Source organism: Olea europaea, chromosome 22 (genome assembly GCF_002742605.1).
Source record: "Olea europaea var. sylvestris chromosome 22, O_europaea_v1, whole genome shotgun sequence".
Classification (NCBI taxonomy): Eukaryota; Viridiplantae; Streptophyta; class Magnoliopsida; order Lamiales; family Oleaceae; genus Olea; species Olea europaea.
Window position 1 is genome coordinate 8,204,620 of NC_036258.1, and position 18,329 is coordinate 8,222,948.

Genomic DNA, 18,329 nt, shown 5'->3' on the forward strand with positions numbered 1-18,329 from the left:
GCAGATTTGTTTGTTACGGGTTGCGCCTCATCGCAAGCACTAAATGAATGAAATGAACGGAGATCTTCCTTCCGCAGGGCTCAATCATAGTCAAAATCAGACTTTTGGCTCTGTAGGTACTCTTTTAAAAGTAATCGTACTTGTAATATATGGAAGGAAATGTCTGATTATTAAAATAGTACTGCCATGATTCAAGTTTTGGATATTTCTATTTGAGTAGATTATTGATAGTTTCAGTAAATAGCCATAAAGTACTCACCTTAAAGTTATTGCTTAATATGTGACCAAGTGGGACATTGTAACCGTTTTATGGTCACATATTAAATGCAAAGATAGGGTCACATATTAAATTGCTAAGATAAGTTGTTAAATGGTGAGGTTTAATAAATGTTATAATAGTTTCCAATTTAATGAAGGGAATTTATTATAGGAAGCATCCACTTCTATAATGGATGGATTGGTTTGTTTCTTATATATATGCACTAAAAGGTCTCTAGTCAAACTTGTACATTTTGTCTCAAATTAAAAGTACCATGTATTTATTTCCATCAAATAAAGGGGATATAAGGCTGATATTGGCTAGAAGGCTTGTTGGTAGTGTCACACTTAATTTCCACTACATATTCTCAATTAATCTTGGATAATATGGTTCGAGGTACACATTTAATTTTCTTACACTGTAAGCACTATCCCATAAGATACCAATACTCCAACAAATTTTTCATTTGCATTCCATCTTTGCAGCCACCAACAATCCACACTACAAATCCTCCTCAAACTCGTACTTTTCCAGCTACTCGTTTGAAAATGAGGATATTCAAATGTGGCACAAGAGGAAGCAAAAATGGATGGACTATTTCGAGAGACTAAAAAAGGATGTAATTGAGAAGCAAGAATAATTGCGGAAAGAAATTCTTAGGAATGCGAAAGATATCAAATCGTTATTGAGGAAGCTTGGAGGGTAGAACAAACAGTGTGGATTTTAAGATTCTATTGGATTGTCACTCTAATTTTATTTTGGTGTATTTATTAAAAATATATTTTAATTGTGATGTAATTATAATGTTGTGTAGTAAATAAATTTTGTGATTACTCTTTTTATTTTTTGTACAACATTTCAATTACATTTAAAGTTCTCAATCTTTACTCATTATCATATTAATGTTCTAAACGATTTTTCATGACATTCTTATACTATTTACATTAGTTAACATATTTTTATATTTGATAATAGTTTATGTCCAAAAATTCCGTTGAAATAGCGTATAACTTATTTTCCCCATCATATTTTAGATAATAAATAAATAAAAAGGACGAATTTTTTATTTATTTTTAATCATTTCAAAGTATGAAAATAAAATATTTTTAACAAAAATCATCATCATGGATGAGATGCATTAGAGGAAAGAAGGTATTACACTTCTTTTTCATTTTCTTTCTTTAAAATTCCTTTTATAAAATTTTACTAGGGAAAGGAGAAGTATAGATAAAATCCACCATCTTTCTTTATCTAAATATAAACAAATTTTGTTAATTTAGATGAATTCTACTCCATGTAATCTCTATTCAAACCGTTCAAATCAATTGACAAAGTTCTACGTACTATTTCGTAGGCACGAAGGAGAATGGAAATGGTTGTATATATAATTAAATACTACTTGCAAGCTAAAATTGTTTAATCTATCTGTGCTGATGAAATTGTTGAAAAATGTTAAGGCAAGGAAAACTACAAGGGAAATTGGCACAAATGATCCCAATTCTTTACCACCACATTGTGTTTTTTGTTCAAACTTTTTAATGTAGTCCAAATGGTCCATAATCTTTTTATTTTTAGTGCAAATGGTCCCTTTCGATGGAATCAATCCCAAAATAACGTTAGTTTTGTGTTTGCAATGAAATTGTCGTATTTATTTATTTTTGTTATTTCAAGGGGCAATTTTTTTAAATGTATTTCTCTACTCGAAAAGTAAAAAAATAAAAATAAAAGAAAGATAAAAATGTTTCATTAGTCATTGAACTTATACCATGATCACACTTTACTTATTGAACTTTAATATATTTTTAAATGGTCGCTGAATTTTACTTACTAAATCCAATTGTTCAAAAATTGAAAATTTTAAGTATAAAATACAATATATGAAGACAGGCCATTCCTTTTTCTTGAATTATCTTGTGACAACTCTAAAAATTATATTTGTTATTAATAATATTGGCTCTAAATTGCAAATTTCACTGCTTGTTTGAGATATAATTTTTTATTTTCTTTATATGGGTCTACAATCTCAATTGAAATAAAGAATAATTTCTCTATTTTATTTTCTCGATGTAAAAAATATTAAAATCTAAATTAAGATTTATGTTAGTTTGAAGTTAGCATTCTTTTATTCTCTTTAACATAGCTTTTGACGACTAAAGAAATTATATCATTTTGACCAATATTAATGCTCTTGCCTTAGGTTGAGTCTTATTTAACTATTTGATTTTTTGGTCTAGATTGAATCTCATAGAAAATCAACATTATTCAAAAATGTTATGAAGTTCAATGACCACTCAAAAATATTTAAAGTTTTGTGTGTAAAGCGTGATAAAGGTATAAGTTTAGTTACTAATGAAACATGGTGTGTAAGTAAGGGAGTGTAACATGTTAAAGTTGAGTGACTAATCAAAAGTATTTTAAAGTCTATGACTTATGAAACATAATGAGTGAGTGATGGAGGACGGCGTGTTAAATTTTAGTGATCACTTGGAAGCATTTTAAAGTTCAATAGGCAAAAGGTGACGGAGATATAAGTTCGGTGATTAGTGAATATTTTAACTCGTTTTTTCTTTGAGGGAGGGAATGAGAAAGGTGTTCAATTTCACATATGTGAAATAAAAATGCTGGGGCCTCTCACTAGACTTTGCTTTTTATCTTCTCATTTGTATTTATATAGTTTTGAAAGTGAAGGCAATGGTGTGTTGTGCTATGGGTAGTAGCGTGTGGTGGTTAGGATGGGAAAATGTAGAGACGACTTGGGAGGCTTCAGGAATAGTGAGAAGAAGTAATGGTGCAATGCTTGAGAAGATGGCTCAAAATTGAAGGTAATCAACTTAGGTACAAAGGTTTACAACATAAGTTTTTTAGTAGCTCCAATGGAAGATTCGACCAGTCAATTGGTGATAATAGTGGTGGACATGATGGTGACTAACTAGTGAATTGCGGTAGCAAAATTTGAATATAATTAATTTTTTAAATATAATTTTGTGTTTCTGGAGAAAGTTGTTCGATGAAATTGTCCATTAACATAAAAATAAAATAAGAGCAGTTGCATTGCTCGTACAAAACTGATTGTCCTTCTAAATGAACTCCATTCAAAAGGGTATTTGTACCCAAAATGAAAATGTTTGAAATCATTTCACCGTATTCGAAAAGTTTGGACCAAAAATCAATTTGAGCAAAGGTTTGGGACATTTTCGCCGATTCCCAAATTACAATGACAACTCCGCGTCCCTTTCATTTATGGTAAAACATCCTTTTTTCAATAATCCAACTATCCAAGAAATGAAATTCCAGAAGATTTAGATGAGTAGTTGACCCAATTTTTCGGTCTTTAATAAGCAACATCTCAAATTTCCTTGTTTTAGTATTTTAAGCCACACGGTTTCTACTACGTAGAAAAGTCGAAATACTGTTCTACAGATCACTCGTTCAATTCCCTTTTATTTTTACATTGAATTTTTAATTTTTCCTTAATAAATTCATTTTGGGTTTCTCGTTAAATTTTGGGATCTCTTTTTGCATTTGTCCTTTTAAGAAAATATTTTTTCTTGAAGAATGGGACAGCAGCAATCGAAAGACGAATTGTTGTATCAGCAAGTGAATTATGGAAACGTTGATGGCATTAAATCGCTTCGAAGTGAAGGAGCTGGGCTTGAGGTAGACCTTCAAAAATCTTGCCCTAAAATTCTAATAAATGTGTGGGAGGGGTGGGTGCATGGACGTTAAAGTTATAATTGTTAATTATCTTGTTATTTCGATTTCAATTGTAAAAATTTTTCATTTTCAATCGAAGCCCAGTTCATTTCCTTGGCATTTATTAAGTTATAATTGTTAATCATCTTGTTATTTCGGTTTCAATTGTAAAAAAAAAAAATTCATTTTTAATCGAAGCCCAGTTCATTTCCTTGGTATAAGAGTTTTTAATTTTCTGGCTTTGATTCAATTATTTGGTTGAGCAAAACACGGGCAACAGTATTATAAGAGAAGAATTGGGTATGAGAGAGTACTTGTGCAATTCGATGTAAGTGGTAATATCACGGGTTAGGTACCAGAGTTACTGTACAGAGTAGTTTCAGTTATTCAGTATAATTTATAGCTGCCTGCATAATATAGTTTTATTCACCGGGTCTGTGGTTTATGTGCTAAAATGGTGGTTGTGGTGGCAGTGGATTGATAGTGAAGGAAAGACTCCACTTATGGTCGCTTGCATGAATCCAACGCTTCACAATGTTGCGGAAACTTTGATTGAACTGGGTGCCAATGTCAATGCTTACCGTCCAGGTACACAATTGTGTTGCTTTCTGATTTTTGATACTTTATGTTTCATAATTTCCAGTTCAACTCAAATTGAGTCATTCTTTATTAATTTAGATGAAGTGAGAATAGAAGGGGAAGGAAGTGGAGAGAAAATTTAAATAGAAGATCTTATGATAAAATTTATTTGTTCTTATTACCATGTAATTGTAGAAATTGTTATGAAATTTAGTTGCTGAGGTGGGGTGTAAATTGATCCTAGGTATGGTAATAATATTAATAATATATGTAAAAAGGGACAGAGGTATATTTAGATCCTAAATGGAAATGAATGGCGACAACATTTAGCACCTATTTGATAGGAATTAAAATCTAGATTTTAATCTTAGTCAAAGTCTACAATTAATTTTAATTACATATTATCATAACTTTTCAACTACACATTTCATCAACTTTTATCAAAATCTACTAAAAATCGTGATTTTAATCTTGATAGAACCCCAATTGTTGCTGCTCAACTGTTGGAAGTCCTACTAAAATTCTGCAAATCAGCTGTAGAGTACCAGAGTTAGGCCGCAGATTGTGTAACAAGTATTAGCTGGATAGATTGTTGGATTGTAACTATGAATTGTAAATTGTTTATTGGAATACTGAATTAACAGAAATGATAACAAATCTCAGGCTAATCTCTCCACTGTTTTCTCAATACCTCATTACATGAATGAAAATCCCAACTCCCCTTTTTAGCTTTATATTACCTTTTTACCCTTTAGCTAACTAACTATGTAACACTCTAGAATAGTTGGATGACTTGGCTACAATCTGATTATATACCGATCATTTCCAGTCACCTTGAAATCCATCTTGTCCTCGAGGTTGGAAGCGTGATTGAACTTCAAAATTGAGAATTTCATATAGTTGAATCATTTTTAGACTAAGCTTGTTTGAGACTTTGAGCTATTAGCTTGTGTAGCCAGTTGTCCACCTACCATTATAATGTTATCCCTTCAAATTCCCTAGCCAATTGGGCCCACATAAAGAACTCCGAAGTTTGAGTCCTGTCTGAAATGTAATTTTCTTGGGCTTGATCCGTGACTTCTTTTATATCTTCCACACTTTGGGCCAAATTCATAATGAGGCCCAAATATTGAGGCCGTAGCCTTCTGTCGTTAAATCAAACAACCTACACAATCACAAGGATATGCTAACCTTTTGATTACAAAATTTATAAAACCAAAACCCGGATTTGTAAGATCGATCCAATAAATTTTTGAACCAAGAAACCAAGACAATTACAAGAATACTTGACCTCGTGATGGGGAAAAAATCATAATTAACTTACATATATATTGAAATTCAGAATTTACTACTTTAATAGGAAAAAAATGAAAAATTCTACTTCACCACAAAATAAATGCAAATTTGACAGTTTGTCCTCAAATGGAAGCTAGTTAATTGTTTACGTATATGATGATATGAATCCCCAGCTACAACATTACCAATAATTTACCACCTAGATCAAAGAGACTTCTAGGAAGGCCGAAGAAGACGAGTAGAAAGCCACGGATTGAGATTCTTCAAACAACGAGATGTGAAAGGTGCGGAAGTACAAGACACAATAGGAGAACATGCAGGTAACCTCAAGCCATGAATAATATTAAAAAGTGGAAAGGGGGTTCAGAAGAATAATGGAGCCACTTCTTACTTGCCATTTAATTTTCAATCCCACATTGACAACTAATTAGAACAATTTCAGATGCATATTGGAATATGATGTAAAATTATGAATTTTCTTAAGCTTGAATAAAAAGTGGCATCGAGATTTCTTAGTTACATTAATCGATGGGGCATTGAGATTTCTGGATTACATTAATCGATTTGCTTTCATCATTTTTGTTTGATTAAAAAATGAAACGTAATACACATGAGTATGTTTGAGGTATTAGTTGAAGTGTTGATTTTGGATTAGATTCATTCAGTTACATATAACCACCTCTGAGATTTAGTATTTGTGTATTGTGTAAGTGATTAGTTAATGAAATGTTTCAAATTGGAAGACATAAAGTGAAAGACAATGAACATGCTCATTTGGCATAAACAACATTCATATTTTGTTAGGTTAGAACACTGTGAAATACAACAAAAACAATGAGTTTCTCTATCCAAAAATTTCCTGAATAATACGCGAATTAACAAAAACTTGGTGCACTCCATGGCAACACACGTTTGGGAAAATCAAATTCTCTAAGCAATCAATACAATGAAGTCAGAAATTATTGGGCTTTGTAAATGACAGAGTATTGCACAAACAAAAAAATAGATCCAGTAACATATCAACATGACAGATATCCCTGCTTCGATACCATAACATGTAGATTAATTAGCACACGAGTTACCCGCAACATTGTCGATTTGCCTTTTATCAGTGTTGTTAACTTGGGTCTTCTTCTTCACATGCACACCGGTGTTGGGAGATCATCTGTTTGGGGTGATCATTAATCCCGTCAGCTTTATTAAACTCAGAACCCTCAACCCCATTTTCTTCCAGTTCCAAACCCAAAAAGCCCGGTGTTGGGAGATCATCTGTTTGGGGTGATCATTAATCCCGTCAGCTTTATTAAACTCAGAACCCTCAACCCCATTTTCTTCCAGTTCCAAACCCAAAAAGCCCGTGGCATCCGGCTCTTTAACCACCTCACCGGTAGACTGCAGCAACAAGTTCTTCAAGAGTTGCCATTCTGGGCGATAAAAGAAAATGATAAAAGACTTCCAAATCAATAATAACTATAAAACCAAAAGGAAAGTAAATAAACAACACTATAAACACCCGCTACTCAACTAGAAATGAACCAAAAGCTCTTCTTGGGTTCGGATTTCTCATGACAGCAAAGGAACCGAAAAATATACCAGATACTCTTATTTAGGTGCATGTTTGTATACATGTAAACACACACTTATAAATCTTATTTGCTAACAAACACAGTACAGAAATGAATACTGGGTCTGGTTGAAACAAGTTAAAGTAATTTTATAGAAAAAAGAGGAGAAGAGGTGTTAAATACCTGAATAAGAGGAAGGAATCTTATCTTTTGAAGAAAATTTCACGCTATCTTCTTCTTCCTCTGGAAGAATGCATTTCCAAAGCCAAAAGCTAACAAAGAAAATCCAAATAGGCTTCAGGTTTGAAGATTCTTTAACGAATAAGAAAATTGGATTGGAAATTTTGCATATCTCTGTAATAATGATAACTGAGAATAGTTAAATGGGGAATTAAGTACGTGGATTTGGGATGGTTTGAATTAAGTAATAGGGGCATTTTGATGGTGTGATTGTTGCATGATTATTGATTAATTTAGGAGAGTCAATTTTTAGGTTTTTTATATTACTGCATATATTACAGTAATTTTAGGGAAAAAAAATATGAAAAGTAAAGTTTGAAATTAATTTTAAAATGTGGTACATGGTGAAATTTCCTCTCCGTCATTATCCCCTAATATAGGTTTCAATTCATTATCCACATTGCTTCGTTGAAACTCCTCTGGTGACGACTATAAAGGGGTGACCAGATTTTTTGACAGCCGTCGATGACTACTGTTATTCCGATCAGCTTTGATTTTCTCGGATTTAGGTGGAGTTTTAGAGGTGATGGTGATTTTGGCCGAAGCTTCTTCTGCCCCTTTCTTCTTTTCCTCCCATCTATGCCCGTCCAATTTTTTCATCATTATTTTGAGCTTCTTAATCAACATTGACATCTCTCTTAAATTCGGATTTTGATTGCAGCTAGCCCATCCTAAATCTCCAATTGTATTTCGATTCTCGCTTCGAAAAACCCTACCTGATCAGTAAATGCCATTTCGTACTGTGTTTCTCTGGAACTGATTGATGTTGTGCTAGTTTGAATCAAATTGATGTAAATCCCTACGATTGCTGCGATTGTGATGCTGGGAGGTTGATGCTATGCTGATTTCAAAATTGAACCTTACTGCTAGTGATTTTTGTTGACCACCGTGGCTAACGTCTTAGTTGTTGTAGTTGCTTCTATGAACTCCTGCTTTGTAGCAGATGTTGCTTATGAAGCCCGATCACTGAATACTATATTCCTACGTAATTGCTCTACCAAATTGATAGAACCCAGTTGTTGCCGCTCAACTATTGGAGCTCCTGAAATTCTGCAAATCAGCTGTACAGTAACAGAGTTAGGCCTCAGATTATGTAACAGAAATTAGCTGGATAGATTGTTGGATTGTGACTCTCAATTGTACTCAATGGATGATTAATTGTAAATTGTTTGTTGGAATACTGAATGAACAGAAATGATAACGAACCTAAAGCTATTTGAGAGGCCTGATCTCTCTACTATTTTCTCAACACCTTACTACACGAATGAAAATCCCAGCTCCCCTTTATTATATTTATAGACAATCTACTAGCATTCTATTACTCTTTTACCCTTTAGCCAACAAACCATGGAACACTCTAGAATATTTGATGACTAAGCTGCAATCTGATTGGATATCTATCAAATCTTTACCAAACGAGGGCTTAAGTTGTAAAGGCTCGTGATCACCCAAAATATTGAAATTTAGAAGGGAAAACTAAAACTGAAATGAAAAAATAAAACAATACGAAAACTAATCTCGATTTTTTTGATTTTGATATTCGCAATGAGATGAAAAGAATAAAGATTCAAATCTTAAGTTACATCAAATTTTTCATCCATCTCATGCCAACAAATGAACTATATCATTTAATCCTTGTATTAGCCGAAAAATTGTTATAAAATACATCATCAGGGATTTGAGTTTTCCATGAATCAATTGATTCTATATGACTTATTATCTCTAATTCTCGGACTCTAAGAAATGGACAAAGTACCTGTGTCAACATGACATGGATATGAGCATGTGATATGTTTCGGATCCTCCAAGTTTCAACTAGATATTTCATTGTTATTGCTTCTTTCTTTTTCTTCCTTCTTTCTTTTCTTTCCATTTTCTTCTTTCCCATTCTTCTAGAAGTAAACTTGTTGTCGCCGTCAAGCAGGTGGAGGACGGCGGCGGCACTAGGTTTTCCCTTCTTTTTCTTCCTTCTTTTTTCTTTCCTTTTTCTTCTTTCTTTCCCTCTTTGTATCGATGGTTTAGGGTTTGTATAATATGAAAAGTGCTACTTAGTGTTCCACTAAATTCAAATTTCTATTTTATATAATATTTAGTAATGAATTTTTCATAATTGAAAACTAAACTCCAAAATTCTATTTTATTTATCTTAACCCCTTATTCAATATTCATTTCCTTTTTTGTGAATAATTGATTTTGATCTATTTAAAATAACATCGTGTTAGTTAAAAAAAAAAAAAAATTAATGTTTGAAAGACATACCCTCGTACACTTGTCCGAAATTTGGACTCCTTTTAGCCATGACCACATATTCTATATTTTAGAAAATAAAAAATCTAACACTTAGATATGTACCCAAGTCTGAGCATCATAGCTTATTACTGCCTCTTTGATGTTTTTTCATGTTGTCAAAGAGTTACGGCAGATTTGGATTCATATAGATATCCACCCATGTGGTACTTCATTGTACGATATGAATCAAGAAAAAAATAAAGAGCTTGGAGCCAATAAAGACTAAGAAGATTGACTCTCACTTATCAGATTCCATTGTGGAAGACACAATTTTTTCTGAAGAATTCGCCATGATATACCTCATCCATGCATAATATCATGAAAAATGGATACAAATTTAACATATAATAATAAGAAAAGTAAAAAACTTATTATATATATACGAAATATAGAACCCATTGTAAAAAAAATGAGTATTTTTCGGAACTTCTTTTCCCGGAGAAGAAGCAATGACGGTATCTGGGGAATAAGCATCGGCTAACTCGTTTTTCGAGGATCGAACTAACTCTTTCAAATTCGATAAATGTTGGTTGATTGTCTATTTCATTTTAGTTCTATGATCCAGGGTATCCTTTGCGTCATTAAATCTAATTTCAGCCTAAGCATTTTCCAATCAATGATTGCTAAAGCCTAAATGTTCTTCATTTCTGATATAACCTGCTTTATAAGCTGTTCATTTTCCCCCCTTTTTTGAAGGTCGCCAGGCAGGGACTCCTTTGCATCATGCTGCAAAAAGAGGTCTTGACCAGACTGTAAAGTTGCTTCTTTCACATGGTGGTGTGTATACAGTTTCTGTCTACTATTGTATTCTCCATAATTTAGGTCATGATGTTTCAGTGGCAAATAGTATTTTGTGTTTACTGTCTATATATGTCAAATTCTGGTTCAAATTTCAGCAAATGCATTAGTTATGAATGATGATTGCCAAACTCCACTTGATATTGCTAGAGGCAAAGGCTACAGCAACATTGTTCGCACTATAGAGGTATTTTTTCTCTTCTTACCATTAGTTTAGCACATCAGTTCTGATTTGTTTAAATGTTTTACATGGTGATCATGCAAGGAGCCAAGGAGTGACATTTTCCTATTATGCTTATTAGGGGCACGTGTGCTTATTCTCTGGTTGGTTGAGAGAGCTTTATGGGCCTGGCTTTCTTGAACTTCTTGCACCTCAACTGCTTTCAAGAAAAGTGTGGGTATTATATTTACAATTGATACACATTCATGGTACTCCTTCATAGTGTTGTAACTTGTTTCTTGAGTTGCTTCTATTATCTTCTTTAATCATTTTGTATAAGTGACTGTTTTAAAGATTATTTTACTATCAATGTTTACAAGAAGCTCTTGTTAATATTTGTGCAGTTGGGTGGTGGTTGTACCTTGTGGTTCTCGAAATCTTAGAAAGCCCTTTAAGTTGGAGCTTGCTCTATATGCCAGTGCACAGGTATCTTTCTTCATTTAAAGCTCAAATGAAATTATTTTTGCTTGGCATCTCTGTCAATTTTGTAACTATTATTCAAGCTTTTTGATCACACTACTTGTGGATTTAGTCTCCTTACAGTTCCACCATGGTGTTATTTGGCATTTCTCTTTCAATTATCTGTACATAAGTTTGATATTTCTTTATTCTACCTGTGTTCAATTTGTCCAGTAGTACTAAGCAATTTCCCCCATCTCTCTCTTTACCACATGCACATATGGGCACACACACACATACTCGTAGAGAGGAGGGAGGGAGGGAGGGAGGGAGAAATGTCGGCTTTATTGCTGTATGTTTACACAGGAACATATTGTGCCTTCATTTGCTTTGAATTCACATCTATCAAGCTCATGTGTTCCGCTTGTTAAACTTGTACTGTGTTGTACAATCAGGATGCGCAACCACGATTAATTATTCCACTATGGAAAGCTAATCTAGAGGAACCAAACTTCAATCTGCCTGATCCAACAGCAGTCGTGACTGCTATTGCAAGCAGTAATTTCTCTTCATAACTTTTGTTTCTTAATATACCATTTTCTGGGTGATCAAGTTTATCTTTATGCATAGTCCCGAGACGCTGGAGGCGAAGGCGAGGTATTAAGTCCTCCCAACAGGCAAGGAGTAAGTATATTTAATTTTGAACTAGCTAAATGAAAGAAGAACGAGTTTAGGGGAACATAAGATGTTAAACTTCAACAGTGCTTCTTTTTTATTTTCATTGAATTGCTACCTTTGATAGTTAGGTATGGATAAATGAATCTTAGCCCCTGTTCGGTGGCCAATTTTTTTTTAAATTTTTTTTTATGAATAGTGAGTTTTTGGAGAATGTGTGGTTAAAAAGTGGGGAATGGTTTTGGGTTTACGTATAAAATATTTTATTGTGTGAATGTGTGGTTGAAAATGAGTATATTAAAAAAAAAGAGCTTTGAACGAATGGGAGGCAAACATGGCCTTAAAGTTTCTTCGTACACAGTGTTTCTCCTTGTGGGAAAAATGAAAAACCCGGTGGTGGGGGTGGGGTTTCGAAGATGCCCATGGACTTGGAGAGCAAGAGAAATTTTTTCTAAATGTTGTCACAGACGTAATGTCACTAGATAAATTTAACCATTAGAGGTAGATTTAAACTGTTCAGTGTAGCGTGTGAAGATATTCTTTATTTCAACTCTAGGCATATGAAGCTTTAAGCCTCAAGTGATGTACCCTGGGATCTGATACAGGAATGGTTTAAACTGATTCAAATTGTGCAACTATTTTTTGATCTAATGATGAAATTGTTTTCTGAAATACATTTTAGAGCATTGTTGCCTAAGCTTAAAAATTTGTAAAATTAACTTATTAACATACGTGTTCGGATAATTAACTTTTATTTTGCTTTTGAAATCAGTAACTTATTTTTAATTTTCATTAATAATAAATTTATTTTAAATCAAACTTTTTTATTTTTTTATTTTTTTAAACTTAAATAAGTAAACATATTTAAAAACTTAAGCCAAAATGCTCTTGATCTATAACCGTACTACTTCAGAATATTATTCCCGATATTTACTTCTATGATTGATGAGAGGAGAAATGGTGATGTTCCCTCCATCATTTAACTGCACAACACGAGTTAATCCTTTTGTTTTCTTCATTTACAGAGGCACGAATTAAACTAGCACCTGAGAGTGACAAACAGCAATTGCAGCGGTTCTGCAATGCATGCAAAGGAATTCCTCAGGTAGAATACAGTTTCTCTGCTAATTTTACTTTCACAACTAGTGCTTCAAGAATTGAAAGGCATACATCCATTTTTATAATGCAGACTGCCTGAGTTAAACACCATGAAAATATCTTATTGGCATCGTGAAAAATTTTACTTTTCCCATATTTTTTTGTGTCAAATCATTCAATCGGCAAGATTATCACTACTTTAGAAAAGCTGCAAGATACTAATTTTGAAATTGCATTATGTGCATGTACCTGCCATCGTTTTTTCCTTTTTTTTTTCTTTTTTATGGTAGAGATAGATGTGTTGGTTAGAGTTTTGGGTGGGGGGGAATAGAAAGGGGAATTGATAATGCCTAACAATGCTTTCTAGTAATTAGAGCTTAAAATTTTAAAAATTCAGGTGCCACATCCAACCTTTCCTTTCAATACCCAAGTTCCTGCTGTTCAAGCAACCGCTCCACCAACTTCCGAAGATGAAGAAGTATCTATTGCAATCAATGCCTCCCGTCAGGCTGCTGCACATGAAAGACCACCAAATATTGATTCTCATTCAATTTCATCCACGAGTTCAGGCAACTCCACAGAGAGCTCGAGTCCCAGGAATAGTTACATTTGGGGGGCATCTACCACCCACAAGGGAAGTGATGGAACCCTTCTGGAAGACGGTCCAGGCAGCCAAGTTCAGCATATCCAGACACAGAGTAGCATTCCATCTGTTGTCCGAACAACTCTTGAAAACCCGACACCTGTCTCCATCCCATCAGCTCCACCTGTTGCAGATGCAGTTATTGACGATGGCCCGATTCACTATCCATCAATTGACTCGAGCCCTGTTGATTTGTCTTCAGCTGCTGTAGATGCCTTGCCTGCCGGACTTGATGAGAAGATAGTAGATAATGCTACTTCGTCTTGTACAATATGCCTGGATGCTCCAGTTGAGGGAGCTTGTATCCCGTGTGGTCACATGGCTGGATGCATGTCTTGCTTGAATGAAATCAAGGCCAAGAAGTGGGGTTGCCCTGTATGCCGTGCCAATATCAATCAAGTGATACGAATATATGCTGTTTAAATCTTAGAGGATATGAAGCTGTTACTGGTGAGTTCAGTCCACCTCTGTGACTAGTCTTATGATTTTTTTTTTTTTTTGTTGCGTAATTATGTTAGGTATATATTAGAAAAACTCGACTTCAATATAAACTGTCAGATTGTGCTTCTGATCTAAGTATCATCGAGTTTCATGCAAGTCTCTAGTTCACCTTATACAATTTACACCTCTCCAGTAGAAATAACCACTTGCTGGGAGTTTTGGAACTTCAACACTTTTGCTTGATCAAATCTTGATTGAACTTAACAGTTTCTGTTGTCAAAATTAATATTTTCTTGTAAAGCTCTTGATATTTCATTTTTTCACCGTGCAGATTGTAAATGATAGCAAGTATCAAGAGCAAATGGCCATCTGCAGCATAGTTGTATCCATATCTGTTGCATAATATAAGAAAAGACGTTGAATCAAACATGTTTATTTAAATCTGTCTCGATGTTAATGTTTGGAATGACTATCATGATATTTCCTTGTGACTTTTTAAGGACGCTGGTGTTACCTTTTGGTGTGTAAGAGATTGTGTTAAACACTTGATATTAAAGTTGTGTGCAGGTTGAAAATGTTTATATAAATTCATGTTGCATTTGTAATTTCGAATTTATCCTTCAATATACTTCACTTTCTGGAATGAGTAACTGAATAAAACTTGGGTGTTGAGCTCACAAGACTGTGGTCGAGTTGCGAAGATCGGGATCGAGTGGCCACGGGAAAGAAGGATACTCAACCTAGGACAATTGGAAGTATGCTAGAAGAAGCAACTTAATAATTAGCTGTGTTAGCTTGTTCGTTTAGAAATATGCTGATTGATCCTAGTCGGGTAGAGGTACTAATTCTTGAATGGTCTCAATTGGAAAAATATGCAAGGCAATTAGCTATAACTCAACCAGTCTTTATATTATTGGGATTAGCAAAGTTTTATATTAAACAATATTTGTCTGTTAATTACGTATAGAAAATCTGTTGATGCGAACTTATATCACTTAGGCACTCTGCATCATTTATTTTTTTAAGTACACAGTATCACTTTGGCACATTACTTTTCTTTACAAATTTGAAGACGATGAATATTTTTTAACACAACAACATATCAGGTATCATCATCTTCCTTTTAAGAAGTGATATTATCCAGGTATCAAAAATGTAAAGTGGAGATGGCAAATTTGGGGTATCAAATTTTGTCAGTAGGGAAAAAGAAAGAAATTTGTTCAAATAAATGATATTACAGATTAATCTTAGGCTCTGTTTGATTGTAAAGGTGAAAAAGGCAAACAAATTCCATATTAGTTGGAAAAGAAAAAGACTATCAAAACCATTGGAATTTGATTTCGACGGAATTGGCCAAAAATATGTTTTAAATATTTGTACTTTGAAATTTAGAACTCAATTTCCACTTTTGTATCAAACAGTCAAGGTAAAAAATAAATTCCTCCGACGTGACATTTTTCATGGAATTCGTTTAAATTTAACAGACCCTTAGTTCCGTACTACCGATAGTAATAATAACAAAAATTTTAAATTGAAAGTCAATGAAGAATCCATTATCATTGGGAGAATTATCTCTTTGTCCTTACAGAGTTCCAGCAAGAAGATAACAAATTTTATTTGAGCTCGTGCTTCTCTTTTTTCAGTATACTAAGAAAAAGGCTCATCCTAATATCCTTAACACACGAAGAAAATATTAGCTTCGCATGATACATATTTGAATTACTAATATAAATCAACAATGTCAATATTATATGCATTAGGGGCGACCCCTCAAATTATATCAATTCATGATTGAGAGAACAGATAATGTAAACGATATAATTCAAATATACACATCTAACATAAAATTATACTAGTCGATATATTTAACTATTGACACAATTAAACGCCAAGCTTTTCATTTTACATATCATTTTCACTTCATTATTATGATTATTTAAATTTATTTAAAATAAAATAAAATAAGTCTCTTTCAAATCTAATTTTCCCTATAAGCCATAGCTACTTTGACTTTTTGGGAAACATGAAAATCTGGCCACTTTTTTTTTTCATTTTTCTTTCTTTCTTTCTTTCTTTTTTTTGTGGGGGGTGGGGTGGGGGGGGGGGATTTTGCCCTCCATTTCTTCTTGTTAAATTACGATTAATTATAATTACACCATAATATTTATTTGTTACAATATATTTTAATTTTAATTGCACTACAAGTTTTCAACATTTTTTTGGTGTTGCATTTTTCTTTAACATTAATCAACACACCTCATTCTTGATGATGGTTTTGTCAAAATATTTGTGTTTGTGTACTTTGAAATGAGTGGAAATTATTTTATTCGCATATTTGTACATATCGTTAGTAAGTTGTTTTACGTTATACCTACAGACTTTTGGAGGGAAATGGTTATTAGTTAAGACATGTTAATTAATCAAAAGTTGAGGATAAGAATGCGATGAAAAAAGTTGAAAACATGAGTGATAAAATTAGAAAATATTGAGGATCACAAGTGCAATTGAATATAAAAATGAAATATTTTCGCAGATACACTTCTTATTGAATCTTCCCATTTAAATGGTTTTATTTATTTATCTTTTTCGTTTACTTAATATAAGTAGCATGGAGTGATAACAAAACTAATTATGAGTAAATTTGACCTACTTATATGTTAAGCCAAATATACATTCTTAAGCTTAATGTGAACTTCACGTTGAGTATTTAATTAATAATTAAAACATGGAGTGATAATTGAATCTTAGAATAATAGTCTTATCCTATTAGCATTTTTTTTTTCCTTTTCTAAAATTGAAGAAAAATCAATAAATAGGATCTAAAATATATTTGATAACATGGAACTAGGCGCAAAATTAGAATTGCAGATGTTATGATTAGGTCCGAATGATTAGAGCAATTTTAACCAACAAACGAAAGCAAAATAAAGAAAATAAATAAATAAATAACACAAAAAACACAAGTTCTTCACCCTAAGACAATAGGTTTAGAGCAAGCTTCTAATCCTTTTTTGAGCTTTCGCCATGGATGAATATTAATGCAATAAATCGGAGCCAAATCGTCGAAGCATAACTTCAGGAGACCACCAACAGAAATCACTCAAGATTAAATTGTTATTGTTCATACAAGAACAATACAACCAAACCCTTCCTAGATTTATAGCGATCACTCAAGAATCAACCCAGAAGAAAAAATTTAGAAGATGAAATATCTTTTAAAAACACAAAAGAGATGAACTCCCATTAGAAAGAAAGAAGTTCAGAGAACCTAAAAGTCAAAAGCTAGAATACTGAAAAACCAAACTGTGTAACCAAGCATACACTACATGGCAGTATCCTGTGCTTCTCCTCTGTTGTGAAACGGAGAGGTTAATATGGCACATTATGAAGTATAAGATCACAAGAATAGAAACAAGATTTAAAATAAAGAAGAAAAGAGACTGGTGAAGGAATCGATATTTTAGTAATGACAACCAATGGCGACTTCAACAATAATGCTTTTTCTAGACTGAATAAAGGAGCCATATATTAAGGTGTATTATTATTAGAAGCAAATTAGGCTTCCTTGTACATAATAGTTAGTTTCCATGTATACTTTGTTTCCTTAAATAGCTTGTAACATTCTATAAAACAAGGGGAATATGCACAAGGAATTCATTCAGAAAAATATTGTCATGGTATCAAAGCCCTAAGTTACTTACTCGTGCATGCAATTTTGAGTGATTGGCTTTCGGTTCATAGTAATCGGCGCTCGTGTCTCAGGCGCCATCTGGATACTTCGAATTACCTACGTACTTTGTCTCCAACTCTTGTCCTATGTTCTCGGTCAGCGAGTTACAGCCTCACTATTCAAGATCTTGGTCGTTATCTCCTCTCGCATTGCGCAGTCTAGTTTTTTTGTCATAGTTTCCTTCTCGGTTCGACCATTGGTTCTTGGTAGCAGTAGGTTTTCGACGTCTTAGTGCTGGGTTGTTGGATTTTTTGGTGTTGGGTTCGTGATTTTTGCATCTCCGATTGAAGTCTTTGATCACATGTTACACTCGATGTCTTCTCTCCTTTCCTGGATTGAGGTTTGGATCGTGAGTCTTGGTTTTGTAGTTGGACTGTTGGTGTTGTTGGGCAATTGATTTGGAC

The 18,329-nt window shown here is 33.4% G+C and overlaps 1 protein-coding gene across 2 annotated transcripts; it reads left to right on the top strand.

Moving 5' to 3' along the window:
• Nucleotides 1–3,546: 3,546 nt before the first annotated feature.
• LOC111371602 (putative E3 ubiquitin-protein ligase XBAT35) lies at nt 3,547–14,777 on the top strand. Of its 2 annotated transcripts, XM_022993668.1 has the most exons (11): nt 3,547–3,916; nt 4,426–4,540; nt 10,618–10,698; nt 10,818–10,906; nt 11,022–11,113; nt 11,284–11,365; nt 11,794–11,896; nt 11,969–12,022; nt 13,039–13,118; nt 13,509–14,204; nt 14,527–14,777. In XM_022993668.1, exons 1-10 carry the CDS (start codon nt 3,815–3,817, stop codon nt 14,175–14,177), a joined length of 1,467 nt encoding a protein of 488 aa, XP_022849436.1. In that variant the 5' UTR covers nt 3,547–3,814; the 3' UTR covers nt 14,178–14,204; nt 14,527–14,777. The 2 variants fall into 2 exon arrangements, with proteins under 2 accessions (XP_022849436.1, XP_022849437.1); XM_022993669.1 differs by lacking the exon at nt 11,969–12,022.
• The last annotated feature ends 3,552 nt before the right edge of the window (nt 14,778–18,329 follow it).